The following is a 17,928-nucleotide window of genomic DNA, read 5'->3' as shown; positions in this document are numbered from 1 at the left end:
AAGAGCGTCTGCTAAATGACTTAAATGTAATGTAAATGTAAGTGTGCTATTGCTGGACTGGAAAGTAAGTCTGCTCCCCCCATAGATCAGGGATCAGACAAACATACCTGACTCAACTCTAAGGACCTGATGACTAGTTGACAAGCTGGATCAGGTGTATTTGTCCGAGGCTACAATAAACCATATTGTTGAGGGTACGTGAGGACCGTAGTTGGGAACCACTGGCCTACAGTATGATGGCATTTAGCCTTATGGGCATTTGCAATGCATCCCTTGACATTGTGCATCTGAATCAGAGAATAGCTTTACTCACACATTGTTTACATATTGTTCAGCTATATGTTCTCAATTTAAAAATGATACCAGTAGACAATGTATATGAGGCTCATCATTATATTGGATTTTGTACATGACTTGAGCTGACATGGAATTGTTAATTGCAAATGCAACCCTTGTAATATAGGTGGTGAAATGTCTGGAGGCAGGAGATGATGGGATCCTTAGCCACCTCCTACTCCTACCAAATTCAATGCCAGATACTTTTCTCCCAGAAGGTCTGAGTGGCACTTGGAGGTACTGTGATAATCCATTCAAATCGTATTGGTTGCATACACATACAGTTATTGCGGATGTCGTGAAATGCTTATGTTCCTAGCTCCAACAGTGCATTAATATCTAACAATAACACACACATCTAAAAAGTTAAAGAATGGAATTAAGAAACATTAGGATGAACAATGTCGGAGTCCAGAGAATAAATATACAGTATATATAAATACAGTGTACATACAGTACCAGCCAAAAGTTTAGACGCATCTACTCATTCATTCAATTCTTTATTTTCACTATTTTCTACATTGTAGAATAATAGTGAAGAAGTCAAAGCTATGAAATGACACACATGGAATCATGTGGTAACCAAAAAAGTGTTTTATATTTGAGATTCTTCAAAGTAGCCACCCTTGCCTTGACAGATTGGCACACTCTTGGCATTTTCTCAACCAGCTTCATGAGGTAGTCACCTGGAATCCTTCTTAATGCGTTTCTTTCCTTCTTAATGCGTCTCAAAAAGAAATGAGAAACAACAGTCCATCATTACTTTAAGACATGAAGGTCAGTCAATACGGAACATTTCAAGCACTTTGAAAGTTTCTTCAAGTGCAGTCACAAAAACCATCAAGCGCTATTATGAAACTAGTTCTCATGATGACCGCCACAGGAATGGAAGACCCAGAGTTAACTTTGCTGCAGAGGATAAGTTCATTAGAGTTACTCGCCTCAGAAATTGCAGCCAAAATGTTTCACAGAGTTCAAGTAACAGACACATCTCAACATCAACTGTTCAGAGGAGACTGTGTGAAATCAGGCCTTCATGGTCAAATTTCTGCAAAGAAACCACTACAAAAGGACGCCATTAAGAAGAGACTTGCTTGGGCCAAGAAACACAAGCAATGGACATTAGACAGGTGGAAATCTGTCCTTTGGTCTGATAAATCCAAATTTAAAATTTTCTGTTCCAACCACTGTGTCTTTGTGAGAAGCAGAGTAGGTGAACGAATGATCTCCGCATGTGTGGTTCCTACCATGAAGCATGGAGGAGGTGTAACGGTTGTGGCGGTGCTTTGCTGGTGACACTGTCAGTGATTTTTTATTATTATTCAGGGCACATCTAACCAGCATGGCTACCACAGCATTCTGCAGCAATACGCCATCCCATCTGGTTTGCACTTATTGGGACTATCATTTGTTTTCAACAGGACAATGACCCAACACACCTCCAGGCTGTGTATGGGCTATTTGACCAAGAAGAAGAGTGATGGAGTGCTGCATCAGATGACCTGGCCTCCACAATCACCCAACCTCAACCCAATTGAGATGGTTTGGGATGAGTGGGACTGCAGAGTGAAGGAAAAGCAGCCAACAAGTGCTCAGCATATCTGGGAACAGTTGGAAGAGCATTCCAGGTGAAGCTAGTTGAGAGAATGCCAAGAGTGTGCAAAGCTGTCACAAGGCAAAGGGTGGCTACTTTGAAGAGTCTAAAATGTAAAAAAAAAAATTTTTTATTTGTTTAACACTGTTTTGGTTCCTACTGTTTTGGTTCCCATATGTGTTATTTTATAGTTTTGATGTCTTCACTATTATTCTACAATGTAGAAAATATTAAAAATGCCACTCTGCCACTCATGGCACTCTGCCAGACCCCTGACTCAATCAGCTCCCATTCCCCCCTCCTTCACAGTAGAAGCCTCAAACAATGTTCTAAAGACTGTTGACATCTAGTGGGAGCCCATAGACACTGTAAATTCGATAGGCAATGACTTGAAAAACTACAAACCTCAGATTTCCCACTTCCTGGTTGGATTTTTTCTCAGGTTTTTGCCTGCCATATGAGTTATGTTATACTCACAGACATCATTCAAACAGTTTTAGAAACTTCAGAGTGGTTTCTATCCAAATCGACTAATAATATGCATATATTAGCAACTGGGCCTGAGTAGCAGGCAGTTTACTCTGGGCACCTTATTCATCCAAGCTACTCAATACTGCCCCCCAGTCCCAAAGAAGTTAACGTTTACCGCCCTTATAAACCAACCTCTAACCTCGACGAACAACAGGCTATACTGAGAGAGACTCTGTACCCGGTCTCCTGAGGACCTGCCCAGGCTGATGTTTCAAACAGGGGCTGCCTTTCAATTAGCTAACCTAGCTTACCATCTGCCAGCAACAGCCACAAGTGCCAAACTTTATAAGTCCTCCTGAGTGTATTTACACACTTGCTATTTAAAAATAACAATCTCAGAAATTCTGAGTTAAAATCATCTCTGCTCACCATACAAAACAGGTTGCAGGGATCCAGGGGAAAAGTGTCCGAGGCCAGAATCAGACAATATAAAGACCTCACTGTTATATTAAGCCATCCAGCCCAGCTATGCTGGCAGTGGCATGTAAGCTCAATATAATAGGAGCAATAATCTAGCAGAGGCCGCTTTCTGTTTGATTATGTATTAAGTTCAAAGTGTATACAACATAGCTGCCAGGCAACGTGCTTATCCAAATATTGTAAAACATTGTAATGCACTGTAAAGACATGGAATGAGTGTGCTCTGCAGTAGCTCCATTAGCAGTGTGTAATTCAGACTGTACCATGACCCCTGTAGTGTACACTGTGTGATAGAGAGAGGAGGCCCCCAGAACACACACCATATCAATTTCTCTGCATTGAACGCAAGGGAGCTAACAGCTTAAGTAAACAAATATTATGTATGTAATGTATATATGTTAGTCACATGTAGACTACTGGTTATGAATTACATTTAGAGTGATGTTTGATGAATGTTCTAACACCTAGCTAAACTCTGTTTCTGAGTTAGGAATAGGATACAGAGTATTTGGGCCACCATACTGGACAGATACAGGCAGGAACCCACATCCAGGCTTGAGAGAACAATTGAAGGGAGAGGGGAGAGTGCACCTGTTTCAGATGACAAGAAACAGCTTTGCACCTGTCACACACATTCTTTGCTTCTATTGGTTGTCACCTCGAATTCCAACCATTCCACAAGTGTCAGGGGTCACATAAACCCACGGCACAATTGGAGTGCGCGTGTGTATTGTATGTTTAATACCTGAGAGCACCACTGAATCTCCAATCAATTATAGATGGCTACGCAACAATTGGCAGGGCAAAACAATAAATGGCAGGATTAAAACATGATGCTTGGCTACCGTTTTCTGTAGACCGAACAGCAATGTGCTTAAAGTCAGACCCCGAAGGCTGCATACTGTCCTCTTTAAAATGTGTTCTAAGTCATTTTAGTAGAGGGTGAATGAAGTAGGTATGAGATTTGTCCCTATCCTTGGGCCATAGGGTTTCCCCATGTAAGACTGGGAAATGAGCTTGTGTGTTTGTGACATTGATGGAGTGGTGAAATCCTTTTACATTTTAGCCATTTAGCAGATGCTCTTATCCAGAGTGACTTACAGCTAGTGCATTCATCTTAAGATAGCTAGGCGGGACAACCATATATCTCAGTCATAGTAAGTAACTAGGAGGCATTTGGGCTAATGTCTCTGGGCTATGGATGTATGGGCTGTTGTTGTGGTGGTATACATTTGGTGTGCTGGAATAGTTATTGAAAGAAGGTTCTGGTGTCTTTCTTTGTTCCCCCTACCTGAAGTAGCCTACATCAGCCTGACAGGACTATTGCTGATATCTGTTCCAACTAATTGTCAACGCCTTCCCCTCCCTGAAGGGGCTCAACAGCAGTTGCTGTGGTCATTTTTCATGGAGAATATGTCAGGCATAATAAAGCCGGCCTTGTGTTAAGAGATCAGATCAGGCACAAGAGACAGGCATGGAGTGAGGGAGGGGAGGGAGGGCAGGATGCCGAGGAGGGGAAGAAAGGTAAAGTACTTTAAGCCCCAGCAAGGCCTTCAGCTCTGGTGCCACATAAAGCCTGGCTAGCAGGGAGAGGCCAGGAGCCTGTACATGCTGCCACTCTGCAGGGTCACCTCCACAAGGGCCATGATGACTGAGTAGCCCCAGAATAAAATGCACACACATTCATTGGAGAGGAATATAACACCTGTTTTCTACTAAGTGACCTTAATCCCTGTAGTATCACGTGTGAGTGATACTGCACACCTCCAAATCTGACTGTCTGGTTTGTCTGTCTGGAAGCCATAAGGTGTGTCATAATTGGAGCTGGGGTCTGTCTGTTCCAACTCAATGGTCCAGCCCAAAGTGGACATTCCACAACTTGTCTTTTGCCGTCTATACTATGGCTGTCAGTTCTCTTCAGAAGTGAAGAAAAAAAACTCTTGGTCGACCAAGTGTTGTCTGTTCTTTTGACCATTCGATTGGTTGAAATTTTCAAAGTGCATTTTCCATATATAAACACATCCTATGTGTTTGAATCAAATCAACTATATGCACCGAGCTTGTCTGATGCTTTAAGCAAGCTGTTTGATGAAATAATTTAGACAAAAATGACTAGAGGGAGTCCGACCACAAATGATTTGATTGTGCCGCCTGGCTCAAACTTGCTGCATTGTGAAAAAACAAATGAAAAAAAGACCGCAATTGACTGTGTGATACCCATTGTGTCCCTCTCCTCCCTGCTGCAGTCACATTCATCCGTGTATGCAATTTCCGAAATGGAACTGTTTCGGCCTATTTATTGTTTACGCTTATTATTCAATGGTCGCTTTATTTTAAAACTAAAATGCTTGATTGCATTTCACATCATGAATGACTCGTATGGTGTGTGATGACAAGAAAAAATAAATGATTGATACAGTAGCCTATATAACTATTGAAATATAGGCCTCAGTAAGTTACGGTATTAAGACTAAACAGGATGCTCTCTGAGGCCTACAGCTCAATGGTGGTTATACAAGGCTGGTATACTAAGCCTACGAATGATAATGACATTACTTATTATTATAACAATATAATAATAATAGTTATAATAACAATAAGAATCAAGGAATAAGGAGGGTTATTTTTAGAAATAAAAAATGTCTAACCATTTGGAACAGTGTAAACACTTAATAAATGATAAATAATACAATTGTAAAGCCATTATTACAGCATAGAATAATTTAAAACACTCAAATTTCTGAAATTGTTGCGTGAGGCTTGGTGCTCACGGAATCAGTAAGCTATTAAACAAAACAATCAAACAGTGTCACGCCTTGGTCTTAGTATTTTGAGTTTTCTTTAATTATTTGGTCAGGCCAGGGTGTGACATGGGTTTATATGTTGTGGTTCGTATTGGGGTTTTTGTATTATTGGGATTACGGCTGAATAGGGGTGTTGCATAGGCTTGGCTGCCTGAGGCGGTTCTCAATCAGAGTGAGGTGATTCTCGTTGTCTCTGTTTGGGAACCCAGGTAGCCTGGGTTTTGCTGTGTATTTCGTGGGTGATTGTTCCTGTCTCTGTGTAGTTTCAACAGATAGGCTGTAATTAGGTTTCACGTTCCGTTTGTTGTTTTGTATTTTGTATAGTTTTTTCATGTCTCGTTTTTTCCAATAAAGTCATGAGTAACTACCACGCTGCATTTCGGTCCGACTCTCTTTCTACAAACGAAGAACGACGTTACAAACAGGCAACAGACGCAGGATGTCTTATTTTTGTAGATATATTTGGATGATTTATAAAGCCAGGCACATTTCACAGTACATCTACTGATTATACACTTAATTAAGTTGCCTTTCTCCTCACTTTTCTTAGACAATTAAGGCAGCGACTGTTTTCCTGTCTCCTAACTCCTCTGCTGCCTCCGCCACATTGTTCTCAACACCAAAACGCTGGTTAACTTTGCTATTATGCACATAGCAACATGTTCTAGGAAAAGGCGCCAATTCAAGAGCGCACTGATGTGTTTCAGAAATGCAGACAGCGACCATTATCCAATGCCGGAGAAAGCTCATTTGTTATAAAATAATACAAGTTTTATTTGTTTTGCATCATTGTTCTTACATTTACATTTACATGATATATCCATATACAATTTCAGTAGCACGTCTTAGACTGATGGACTGTGCTGTCCCAATGGCCTACACAATGGATCAGTCTACTAAGACAGACGTGAATTAGACAGGTGTCATGTCTTTTTTATTTGCTGCTGCTGGACTAAAGAAATCGTGGTCGAACAAAACAGCCTATCGACCAAACTATCGACCAGTCTACTAAATAGAGTCAGTCTTACTCTGCACCAAAACAAACTCATTACTAACGACTTAAGTCATAACAAAAAATCTACAGTTCGGGAATATCATAAAATGCTTGTCTTTGTGAGAAGTTTCTAGTGTTACATAAACCCAGAGGGTCTCCGTGAAAGAGTAAAAAGCAGAGCTGGCAAGCCTATCCTGTGATGAGTCACAATCATATGCATTACAATGCGTGTGCAGTGCACCCTCTGCTAATGCCTGATGGCCAGGGACAATGGGCTCTGTTGTCAGATCAGCAATCAGACTTCATTCAACTAGAACTCTCTATTGCCATTCCCACAATGGCCGCCAGCCAATCAGAGCCCTCCACAGGAGTCCAGTGGGTGGAGCTTGGGGCATATTTAAGAGATGTGGGGTGACCTCCAACAGCTGCGATAAATCCAAAACCAGGAACAATTTCCACTTTCCACTTCTCCTGCCCTGGGATTAAGATGGTATTTAAGAGGTGGCCCTTGAAAATAGATTGGCTTTCAATGTCATTTCCCAAGTTTTACATTAGGGAATTCCACAGAAAAAGAATGATGGGGAGATTCAGATTCTTCACTTTAAAATCTATGTCAAACAATAACCAATGATTGCAAAGTTAAACAAACCATGCAACTTTATGCACATTGACTACTTCTAACAATGTCCATTGAAAAACAGATTAACTTGATGAACAGTGCAGAATCAGAATCAACGTTTGGTAACAGAATGACGGTGTGTGCTGTTTGTGCCGTCATTCTGTTACCAAACTTTGCATCTGCACTGTTCTTCAAATAAATGTGTTTTTGTAAAATGTTCATTGGAAATTGTTAAAGTAGTCGTTGTGCATAGAGTTTTATGGTTTGTTTAACTTTGCAATCATTGGTTTTTGTTTGACACACTTTCCTATCAATACAAGGGTCTCACTGCAACAAACGTGTTCTGTATAATCTTGTCTCACACACGGAGCCTTCCTATTGGTTTAGATGGAACATTTTAATGTTGGCAGCCCGGCTTCAGAAACCTTCTTTGAGCCCCGCCTACAAAAGAACTAAGAAAATAACAGTGCTCTATGCTGGTTGTATGGAGGCTTTGTCTTGGTCTTTGCCCACTATCCCGCTCTTCCTCCCACTAATGCAGCAGTATTAAGCAGTAATGCTGGGAACTTCCGGCCCCTCACAGCTCAGCAGGACAGGGCCAGTGACTGTCTGTCGGTCTGTCTGAGACATGATGCAGCAGCAGGACAGGCCCAGTGACTGTTTTTCTGAGACACAAGGCAGCAGCATTGTCAAACCACAATAAATCCTCTGTCATAGGGGGCAGGCCTTGTCCAATCCTCCTCTACAGCCTTAACAAATGAACACTTCATCAGATCAGAGGGCCTCTGAACGAGAAGGAGCATGTGGGACTGAGAGACAGAGGACAGTGTGTTTACCAAATACAGGATAGACTCCCTGCCTGTCTGGTACGCCAGCTGTCAATAACAGGAACAATGGGGTCACTTGTCCAAACAAATATGGAGAAAAATGAACCGATTCGGATGTAACCGATTAAAATATGGAGATAAATGAACCGATTAATGTTAGTTATTTCTTTCCCTCGTCAGCTCATGAGGTGAAATGTAACAAATTAAGACATAAACCAATATTTAGGTCCGAGAGGGGTTTCTGCCAAGAGTGAAGTTAAAAAAGGCCATAAGGAGTTACCCGTAGCCATCTGCTTAGAGGCTTGTCCAGCAATACCCTTTCCATTAGTTGTGCGGCTGTTTAACTATATATTTGAGACAGTCTCTGTATATTTCCACATTTTGAATTGTGCCTCAGCCTCTACCCCCCATCCCCTGCTGACCTGACAAGCGACCCCAGTGTCTCAACCAGGGCCGAGTTACGGGGTGAGAAGGAGGTGGGTCAGAGGTGGTGGCGAGTGAGCCACAGAGGAAAGAGGCATCTGTCTGGGTGATATCCCATGAGGACATGGGCTGCTGACGGCAGATGCAGTTGAAGTCGGAAGTTTACATACACCTTAGTTAATACTAGTAAAAATTCCCTGTCTTAGGTCAGTTAGGATCACCACTTTATTTTAAGAATGTGAAATGTCAGAATAATAGCAGTGAGAACGATTTATTTCAGCTTTTATTTCTTCACATTCCCAGTGGTTTGTGAAGCTTACATACACTCAATTAGCATTTGGTAGCATCTCTTTAAATTGTGTGGCGCAGTGGCTAAGGGCACTGAACTGCAGCGCCAGCTGTGCCACCAGAGACCCTGGGTTCGCACCCAGGCTCTGTAGTAACTGGCCGCAACCGGGAGGTCCGTGGGGCGATGCACAATTGACCTAGCGTCGTCTGGGTTAGGGAGGGCTTGGCCAGTAGGGATATCCTTGTTTCATCGCGCACCAGCGACTCCTGTGGCAGGCCGGGCGCAGTGCACGCCAACCAAGGTTGCCAGGTGCACGGTGTTTCCTCCGACACATTGGTGTGTCTGGCTTCCGGGTTGGATGCGAGCTGTGTTAAGAAGCAGTGCGGCTTGGTTGGGTTGTGTATCGGAGGACGCATGACTTTCAACCTTCGTCTCTCCCAAGCCCGTATGGGAGTTGAAGCGTTGAGACAAGATAGTAGCTACTAAAAGCAATTGGATACCATGAAATTGGGGAGAAAAAGGGGTACATTTCAACATTTGTTTGTTGTTTAACTTGGGTCAAATGTTTCAGCTAGCCTTCCACAATAAGTTGGGTGAAGTTTGGCCCCTTCCTCCTGACGGAGTCAGGTTTGTAGGCCTCCTTGCTCGCACATGCTTTTTCAGTTCTGCCCACACATTTTCTATAGCTTTGTAATGGCCACTCCAATACCTTGACTTTGTTGTCCTTAAACCATTTTGCCACAACTTTGGAAATATGTTTGGGGTCATTGTCCATTTGGAAGACCCATTTGCGACCAAGCTTTAACTTCCTGATGTCTTGAGAAGTTGCTTCAATATATCCACATAATTTTCCTCCCTCATGGTGCCATTTCTTTTGTGAAGTGCACCAGCCCCTCCTGCAGCAAAGTACCCCCACAACATGATGCTGCCACTCCCGTGCTTCACGGTTGGGATGGTGTTCTTTGGCTTGCAAGCCTCCCCCTTTTCCTCCAAACATAACGATGGTCATTATGGCGAAACAGTTCTATTTTTGTTTCATCAGACCAGAGGACATTTCTCCAAAAAGTACGAACTTTGTCCCCATGTGCAGTTGCAAACTGTAGTCTGGCTTTTTTTATGGTGGTTTTGGAGTAGTGGCTTCTTCCTTGCTGAGAGACCTTTCAAGTTATGCCGATATAGGACTTATTTTTACTGTGGATATAGATACCTTTGTACCTGTTTCCTCCAACATCTTCAAAAGTTAGTTGGCTGTTGTTCTGGGATTGATTTGCACTTTTCGCGACAAAGTACGTTCATCTCCAGGAGACAGAACGCATCTCCTTCCTGAGCGGTATGATGGCTGCGTGGTCCCATGGTGTTCATACTTGCGCACTATTGTTTGTACAGATGAACGTGGTACCTTCAGGCGTTTGGAAATTGCTCCCAAGGATTAACCAGACTTGTGGAGGTCTACAATTCATTTTTGAGGTCTTGTCTGCCATGGCATCATTTTCCGGAATTTTCCAAGCTGTTTAAAGGCACAGTCAACTTAGTGTATGTAAACTTCTGACCCACTGGAATTGTGATACAGTGAATTATCAGTGAAATAATCTGTCTGTAAACAATGGTTGGAAAAATTACTTGTGTCATGGACAAAGTAGATGTCTTAACCGACTTGCCAAAACTATAGTTTGTTAAAAAGACATTTGTGGAGTGGTTGAAAAATGAGATTTAATGACTCCAACCTAAGTGTACGTAAACTCCCGACTTCAACTGTAGGTCCTGGATCAGACTAACACACAGGCATGTTAAGCTGTTAACATTTGCACTGGAACTCAAGGGACCAGGGGGGCAGCAAGGATAATGTCCTCACTAGGGGTCCAGGGTGTAGAATCGGATTAACATACTGTATTTCTAGTCACAACACAATTAAAGAGGGCTGAGAGGAATGGAATGGGCTGTTCCGATCAAACATGAAGACATCCTCCAACATCTGAGTGTAACGACAGGAAACAACTAGTGTGTTAGCGCCTACCGTTGACGACTCAATCAGTTACTCAAACTGTACTACCTAAAAACCTGAGCGTGAGGCCTCCTGGGTGGCGCATTGGTCTAAGGCAATGCATCGCAGTGCTAGCTGTGCCACCAGAGACTCTTAGTTCGAGCCCAGGCTCTGTCACAGCCGGCCGCGACCGGGAGGTCCATGGGGCGATGCACAATTGGCCTAGCGTCGTCTGGGTTAGGGAGGGTTTGGCTGGTAGGAATATCCTTGTCTCATCGCGCACTAGCGACTCCTGTGGCGGCCCGGGCGCAGCGCATGCTGACCAGGTCGCCAGGCGTTTCCTCCGACACATTGGTGCGGCTGGCTTCTGTGTTAAGAAGCAGTGCGGCTTGGTTGGGTTGTGTTTCGGAGGACGTAAGGACACTTATGATGGTTGTCTCTCCCGAGCCCGTATGAGAGTTGTAGCGATGAGACAAGATAGTAACTAATAAAAAACAATTGGATACCAGATAATTGAGGAGAAAAAAGGGGGTAAAATTCATTTAAATATATATACATATATTTTTAAACCTGAGCGTGAGGGTTTTATCTCTCTAAATCATGAACCTCATCTGAAGCTATTGGACTGTTCGTCCCAATGTAATCCTGACGGAAGACGCAAGGGCACTTAAAACACTACACCATGTTTACCACCTCTGAGGTCAAAAAGTTAAGCCAGCCCTTTATCCCTGCCTAAGATGTTTTCCAAATATCCAAGGTTGGATTGGGATGGGCCACACAAATGTGGATGGACAAAACAGAGCTCCATCACCATGGTAAAAGCCTAAGAGAATCATAGTGGGGTGAATGAGTGTTACGATAAAATAATGTAGTCTTTCACTAAAATTTTGACCCATCGCTACAGAAAATAAGCAATCGGCAACACAGAACAACGAGACGAGATGAAAAACATCGCACTAGCTGTCAAAGATCCAATCAAACACATCCATCATCAAAGCCATTCATTGTGTGACGGGGATTCTGCCTTAACATCGTCACATTTGTCCCAAAAGGAAAAGCCCTGGCTCTCTGCTCTGGGGTAATCTTGCTAGATGAATGTAGTGTCCTGTCCTCCTTGTCTGCAGATCATTGTGAGTCTACAGAGTAAACAGGGGGACAACATCCCATTGTGAGGCGTCTCAGCAGCTCACATTCATATCCTACTCTAACCTGCTGAAAGTATGTAAGAAATTAAAAAAGCTCAAGTAAGGTTAATTTGCTAGACTAGATTTAGGCCCTCTCTAACAAGAATGCTTTTTAAAACGGGAGCATTTTTGTCCCCCTCAATGTGAGAGTTGTTTTTGGAACTGTGTTTAGCTCAGAAAGAGCAGACAGTACAGCAGACTGGTTTTGTGTTCAACTTTCCTCTGTTCCAAGACGCAGGTTCTTCCCATTCTGTGAGAGCACTTCTGAAATGTGTTACAATAAACCTAAAGATGTTTATAGAAAGGGGCTTTTCTGAGTCTTACTTCTTTGCATATTACTTTGTTTCAGTTCCAACAGTATCCAGGAGTCAGTGGACATCCGCTTATGTGCATCGATGGGGGGGATTTCTGCTCTTTTAAAGTGTGTGATAGTGTGATGAATTGAGACGTGAGTGTGTGTCGGCTAAGCAAACCAAACGAGCGTGCTCACATACTCCCTTAAAAAGATATTCGCTTAAATAAAGAGAAAAAAGCAGCAATAATACTGTTTGTCCATTTTGAGACTGTATAGCCAGTATTTTACAACTTAGACTTTTGGTGCTTCCCTCAAGAAAACAAATGGTGTGCCGATTAACCAAAAAAAACCTTACCGAAGTCCAAATCGTAACAAAATGTTGTCATAATATATGCACAAACTCCTGGAAAGCATGCAGATGCCTCCAGGCCATATAAATGGTATCTAGGAATAGGACTAGGAATAGTGGATTAACTGCCTGTTCAGGGGCAGAACAACCTTGTCAGCTCAGAGGTTAGAACTTGCAACCTTCCGGTTACTAGTCCAACGCTCTAACCACTAGGCTACCCTGCTGCCCCGATAAACCACCTCCAATATAATTTTAGATAATTTGCCAGTATGTCCAACCGGCCTCAAAACCGCAGACCACCTGTAACCACGCCAGCCTAGGACCTCCAAATTAGAGGTCGACCAATTAATCGGAATGGCCGATTTAATTAGGGCTGATTTCAAGTTTTCATAACAATAGGAAATTGGTATTTTTGGGCACCGATTTTGCAGATTTGTATTTTTATTAGATTTTTTATACCTTTAATTAATCATTATTTAACTAGGCAAGTCAGTTAAGAACACATTATTATTTTCAATGACGGCCTAGTAACGGTGGGTTAACTGCCTTGTTCAGGGGCAGAATGACCGATTTTTACCTTGTCAGCTCGGGGGATCCACTCTTGAAACCTTACAGTTAACTAGTCCAATGCTCTAACTACCTGATTACATTGCACTCCACGAGGAGCCTGCCTGTTACGCGAATGCAGTAAGAAGCCAAGGTAAGTTGCTAGCTAGCATTAAACTTATATTATAAAAAAACAATGAATCAATCATAATCACTAGTTATAACTACACATGGTTGATGATACTACTAGTTTATCTAGCATGTCCTGCGTTGCATATAATCGATGCAACGCTGGGGGATGGTTTAACAAAAGAGCATTTGCGAAAAAAGCACAATCATTGGATGACTGTACCTAACCATAAACACCAATGCCTTTCTTAAAATCAATACACAGAAGTATATATTTTTAAACCTGCATATTTAGCTAAAAGAAATCCAGGTTAGCAGGCAATATTAACCAGGTGAAATTGTGTCACTTCTCTTGCGTTCATTGCATGCAGAGTCAGGGTATATGCAACAGTTTGGGCAGCCTGGCTCATTGCTAACTAATTTGCCAGAATTTTATGTAATTATGACGTAACATTGAAGGTTGTGCAATGTAACAGGAATATTTAGACTTATGGATGCCAGTTGTTAGATAAAATACAGAACGGTTCTGTATTTCACTGAAATAATAAACGTTTAATTCTCTAAATGATAGTTTCCGGATTCGACCATATTAATGACCAAAGGCTCGTATTTCTGTGTGTTATGTTATAATTAAGTATATGATAGAGCAGTCTGACTGAGCGATGGTAGGCAGCAGCAGGTTTGTAAGCATTCATTCAATTGGCACTTTCGTGTGTTTTGCCAGCAGCTCTTCACAAGCACAGCGCTGTTTATGACTTCAAGCCTATCAACTCCCGAGATTAGGCTGGTGTAACTGATGTGAAATGGCTAGCTAGTTAGCGGGGTGCACGCTAATAGCATTTCAAACGTCACTCGCTCTGAGACTTGGAGTAGTTGTTCCCCTTGCTCTGCATGGGTAACGCTGCTTCGAGGGTGGCTGTTGTCGATGTGTTCCTGGTTCGAGCCCAGGTAGGAGCAAGGAGAGGGACGGAAGCTATACTGTTACACTGGCAATACTATAGTGCCTATAAGAACATCCAATAGTCAAAGGTATATGAAATACAAATGGTATAGAGAGAAATAGTCCTATAAATACTATATTAACAACAACCTAAAACCTCTTACCTTGGAATATTGAAGTCTCATGTTAAAAGGAACCACCAACTTTCATATGTTCTCATTTTCTGAGCAAGGAACTCAAACGTTAGCTTTTTTTCATGGCACATATTGCACTTTTACTTCTCTAACACTTTGTTTTTGTCACGCCTTGGTCATTGTATTTTGTGTTTTTGTTATATGTTTGGGTAGGCCAGGGTGTGACATGGGTTTATATGTTGTATTCGTATTGGGGTTTGTATTATTTGGGATTGCGGCTGATTAGGGGTGTGGTATAGGTTTGGCTGCCTGAGGCGATTCTCAATTAGAGTCAGGTGCTTATCGTTGTCTCCGATTGGGAACCGTATTTAGGCAGCCTCAGTTTCGCTTTGTATTTCGTGGGTGTTTGTTCCTGTCTCTGTGTTGTAGTCACCAGATAGGCTGTAATTAGTTTCACGTTCCGTTCTGTTGTTTTTGTAGTTCAGTTATTTCATGTACCGCGATACTTTCCTTAAAGTCATGAGTAACCTACACGCTGCATTTCGGTCTGACTCTCTTCATTCAACAGACGAACGGCGTTACAGTTTTTGCATTATTTAAAGCAAATTGAACATGTCTCATTATTTATTTGAGGCTAAATAGATTTTTATTTATGTATTATATTAAGTTAAAATAAGTGTTCATTCAGTATTGTTGTAATTGTCATTATTACAAATAAATTGTAAAGAATCGGCAGATTAATCGGTATCGTTTTTTTTGGTCCTCCAATAATCGCTATCGGAATCTGCGTTGAAAAATCATTATCGGTCGACCTCTACTCCAAATCCAGCTTCTACACCTGAGGGGTCGTCTGAGACCAGCCATCCAGACAGCTGATGAAATTGTGGTTTTGCACAACCGAATAATTTCTGGACAAACTGTCAGAAACCATCTCAAGGAAGCTCATCTGCATGCTCATCAGGGTCTTGACCTGACTGCAGGTGTCGTAACTAATTGCTCACTTTCGATGGACACTGGCATGCTGGAGAAGTGTGCTCTTCACAGATTAATCCCGCTTTCAACTATACCAGATGGCAGACAGTGTGTATGGCGTCGTGTGGGCGAGTAGTTTGCTCACCCACACGAGTACCCCACGGTGGCGGTGGGGTTATGGAATGGGAAGGCATAAGCTATGGACAATGAAAACACTTGCATTTTATCGAAGGCAATTTGGATGCACAGAGATACTGTGACGAGATCCTGAGGCCCATTGTTGTGCCATTTATCCGTCACCGTCACCATCACCTCTATATATCAACTCTATACGAAGGAGATGTGTCACACTCAATGAGGCAAATAGTGGTCACACCAGATACTGACTGGTTTTCTGATCCATTTCTGATCCCTACCTTTTTGTTTAAGGTATCTGTGACAAACAGATATATGTCTGTATTACCAGTAATGTGAAATCCATAAATTAGGGCCTAATTAACTTATTTCAATTGACTGATTTCCTTACATGAACTGTAACTCAGTAACACCTTTGAAATTGTTACATGTTGAGTTTATATTTTTGTCAGTGTACTACTTGAGTACCCCTGTTCTAGAATTTCCCACTGAACCACTCAAAACAGACAGCAAGGCTGTTGACACTGCAGGGGGTAGCTCAAGACATGAACACATAAATGCTTGCTTTAAACCATTGACACCAATAATACATACAATTTAATTTATGTTCGTTAATAATTAGGTTTTTGGGTAGTAAAAATCAAGAACATTCACATAAGACTTTCTTTGTGCTTGTGGCTTATACTTATTTCCATTGAACCATCTGTTTCAAGAAACAACTTGAAAGCAGAAGATAGAGACCAAAAGGTTTTAATGAGCAGCTGCACATCTGTCTTAAGGCATAGAGAGATATGTTGGAGAATATTAACGTGTGAATAAACTAAGGCAAGTTAACTGCACCAGCCATCCTAACCTACATCAGTGAAGCAGCAGTGCAACAAATGGGATAGGGACATTTGTCTACTGCCATGGTTTGTTAACCACAGAAATTGGTCTGTTAACCACAGCAAAGAGCCACTAAAGCCAATTTGCAAATCAGTTCCAGAATTAAACAGGAAACTGCCAATTCAATTAAACACAGGCAAACTAGATATTCCCCAAAGGGATCCAGCAGCTATGGGAAATACTGCCTTTATAGAGAACAAGTTCAATCATGCTTTGATGTTAGGTGATTATAGCGCTATAAAAGATGAGTTTTTAACAAGATTAGATGTGGCTGCTAATTAATTGTCTCTATATGACAACGAAAGGAAATGACATGGGGTAGATAACGAACGCTCAACTCTGTTCTCTTATACTGCTTCGATATAAGAGAAAGGAGTTGAGCCTTCCTCAGCTAGACATGGGGGAAACCTATTGGTCACTATTCTAAATGATTATTCAACCATCTCTGACATTAATAACATTCACTATTAACGTGTAAACAGGAGAGCAGACAGCCTACTACACTATAATAAAAGTTCTGCCCATAGCGTTGCAATATCACTTTCCTCCACCATTCCTCATCTTCACAGGGATATTGGATTATTGGTAACCAAATATTGAATTCTAGCCTAAAGTAACATTGTTACACAAACTTTAAACTCAATTAAAACATTTTACACTTCACTTAGTCTGTCTTCTAAATTCAAAATAGTCCGCCTAACACATCCTGCGGTGAGGGTTGAGTGAAAGTTATTTCTGTTCTAAATCTTGTCTGGTAGGCTTAAATTCCCTTAGAATGTATCTTACCTTATCCCAGACATTGTTTTCACATTGTAAGCATTGCGTTGCCCAGGTCTTGCATTTATAATGTAACTTGTTTACTTATTCATGTTAATTTTCCCACCTTGTTGGACGGTATGAACACGAGACAGTTGTCCCGTAGTAATGCCGATATGGAGTCTCCGCCTCTGCACGTGAGTCACGATAATGGGGTCATCCCCCAACTCCGCATCCCGGTAATTCTCGTTGATCCTGCTATGGCCATTCCTCTGATTGGACATGCGACACAATTATATATGGCTTTTAGGTGAATAATTATAGTCCAATATTGATGCTTTATATTTATGACTCACGTGTCAGTTCTACACTGTAAGGTACTCTTTTTTAGTATTGACGTTTTGAGATCTTGAGTCCAAAAGACATCTGGCCCTCAACATGGGACTTCAGAAATATAAAATGTAGGCCTTATAATAATAGGAAAAACTGTTGGTTCTACATAGTTCCGCATCAAATATGATTAACCTTTAATTTGATTTTTATCAGTCAGAAAAGTGAACTGGATTAGCAACAAGAAAGCAAACAGAGACACCTGCTGGTTGAGTTTCATGGCACAGAACTCTAACTCATTACTCATCCTGAGCCCACTATGCAAGCCTATAGAGCCCCACATTGGAGGTGTCATAATACCCAGAAATCCTAGCGGTCAAACAGGGAAATGATTCCAATCGTTTTTCCACCATTCAGTTTTCCCATAGGGGATTTTAGAAACACTATGGGCTGTG

General features: G+C 41.8%; 1 protein-coding gene across 1 annotated transcript in view; it reads right to left on the bottom strand.

Annotated features, from left to right (window-relative positions):
• The window catches only part of LOC124003777 (rho GTPase-activating protein 39-like), a 51,226-nt gene extending 33,906 nt beyond the window's left edge, over positions 1-17,320 (bottom strand). The window contains 1 exon segment of the mRNA XM_046312344.1: positions 17,174-17,320. Coding sequence (XP_046168300.1) covers positions 17,174-17,187 — 14 coding nt within the window. The 5' untranslated portion in view covers positions 17,188-17,320.
• Between the last annotated feature and the right edge of the window lie 608 nt (positions 17,321-17,928).

This window comes from Oncorhynchus gorbuscha, linkage group LG18 (genome assembly GCF_021184085.1).
Source record: "Oncorhynchus gorbuscha isolate QuinsamMale2020 ecotype Even-year linkage group LG18, OgorEven_v1.0, whole genome shotgun sequence".
Lineage (NCBI taxonomy): Eukaryota > Metazoa > Chordata > Actinopteri > Salmoniformes > Salmonidae > Oncorhynchus > Oncorhynchus gorbuscha.
This window is presented reverse-complemented; position numbering and strand designations above follow the sequence as displayed.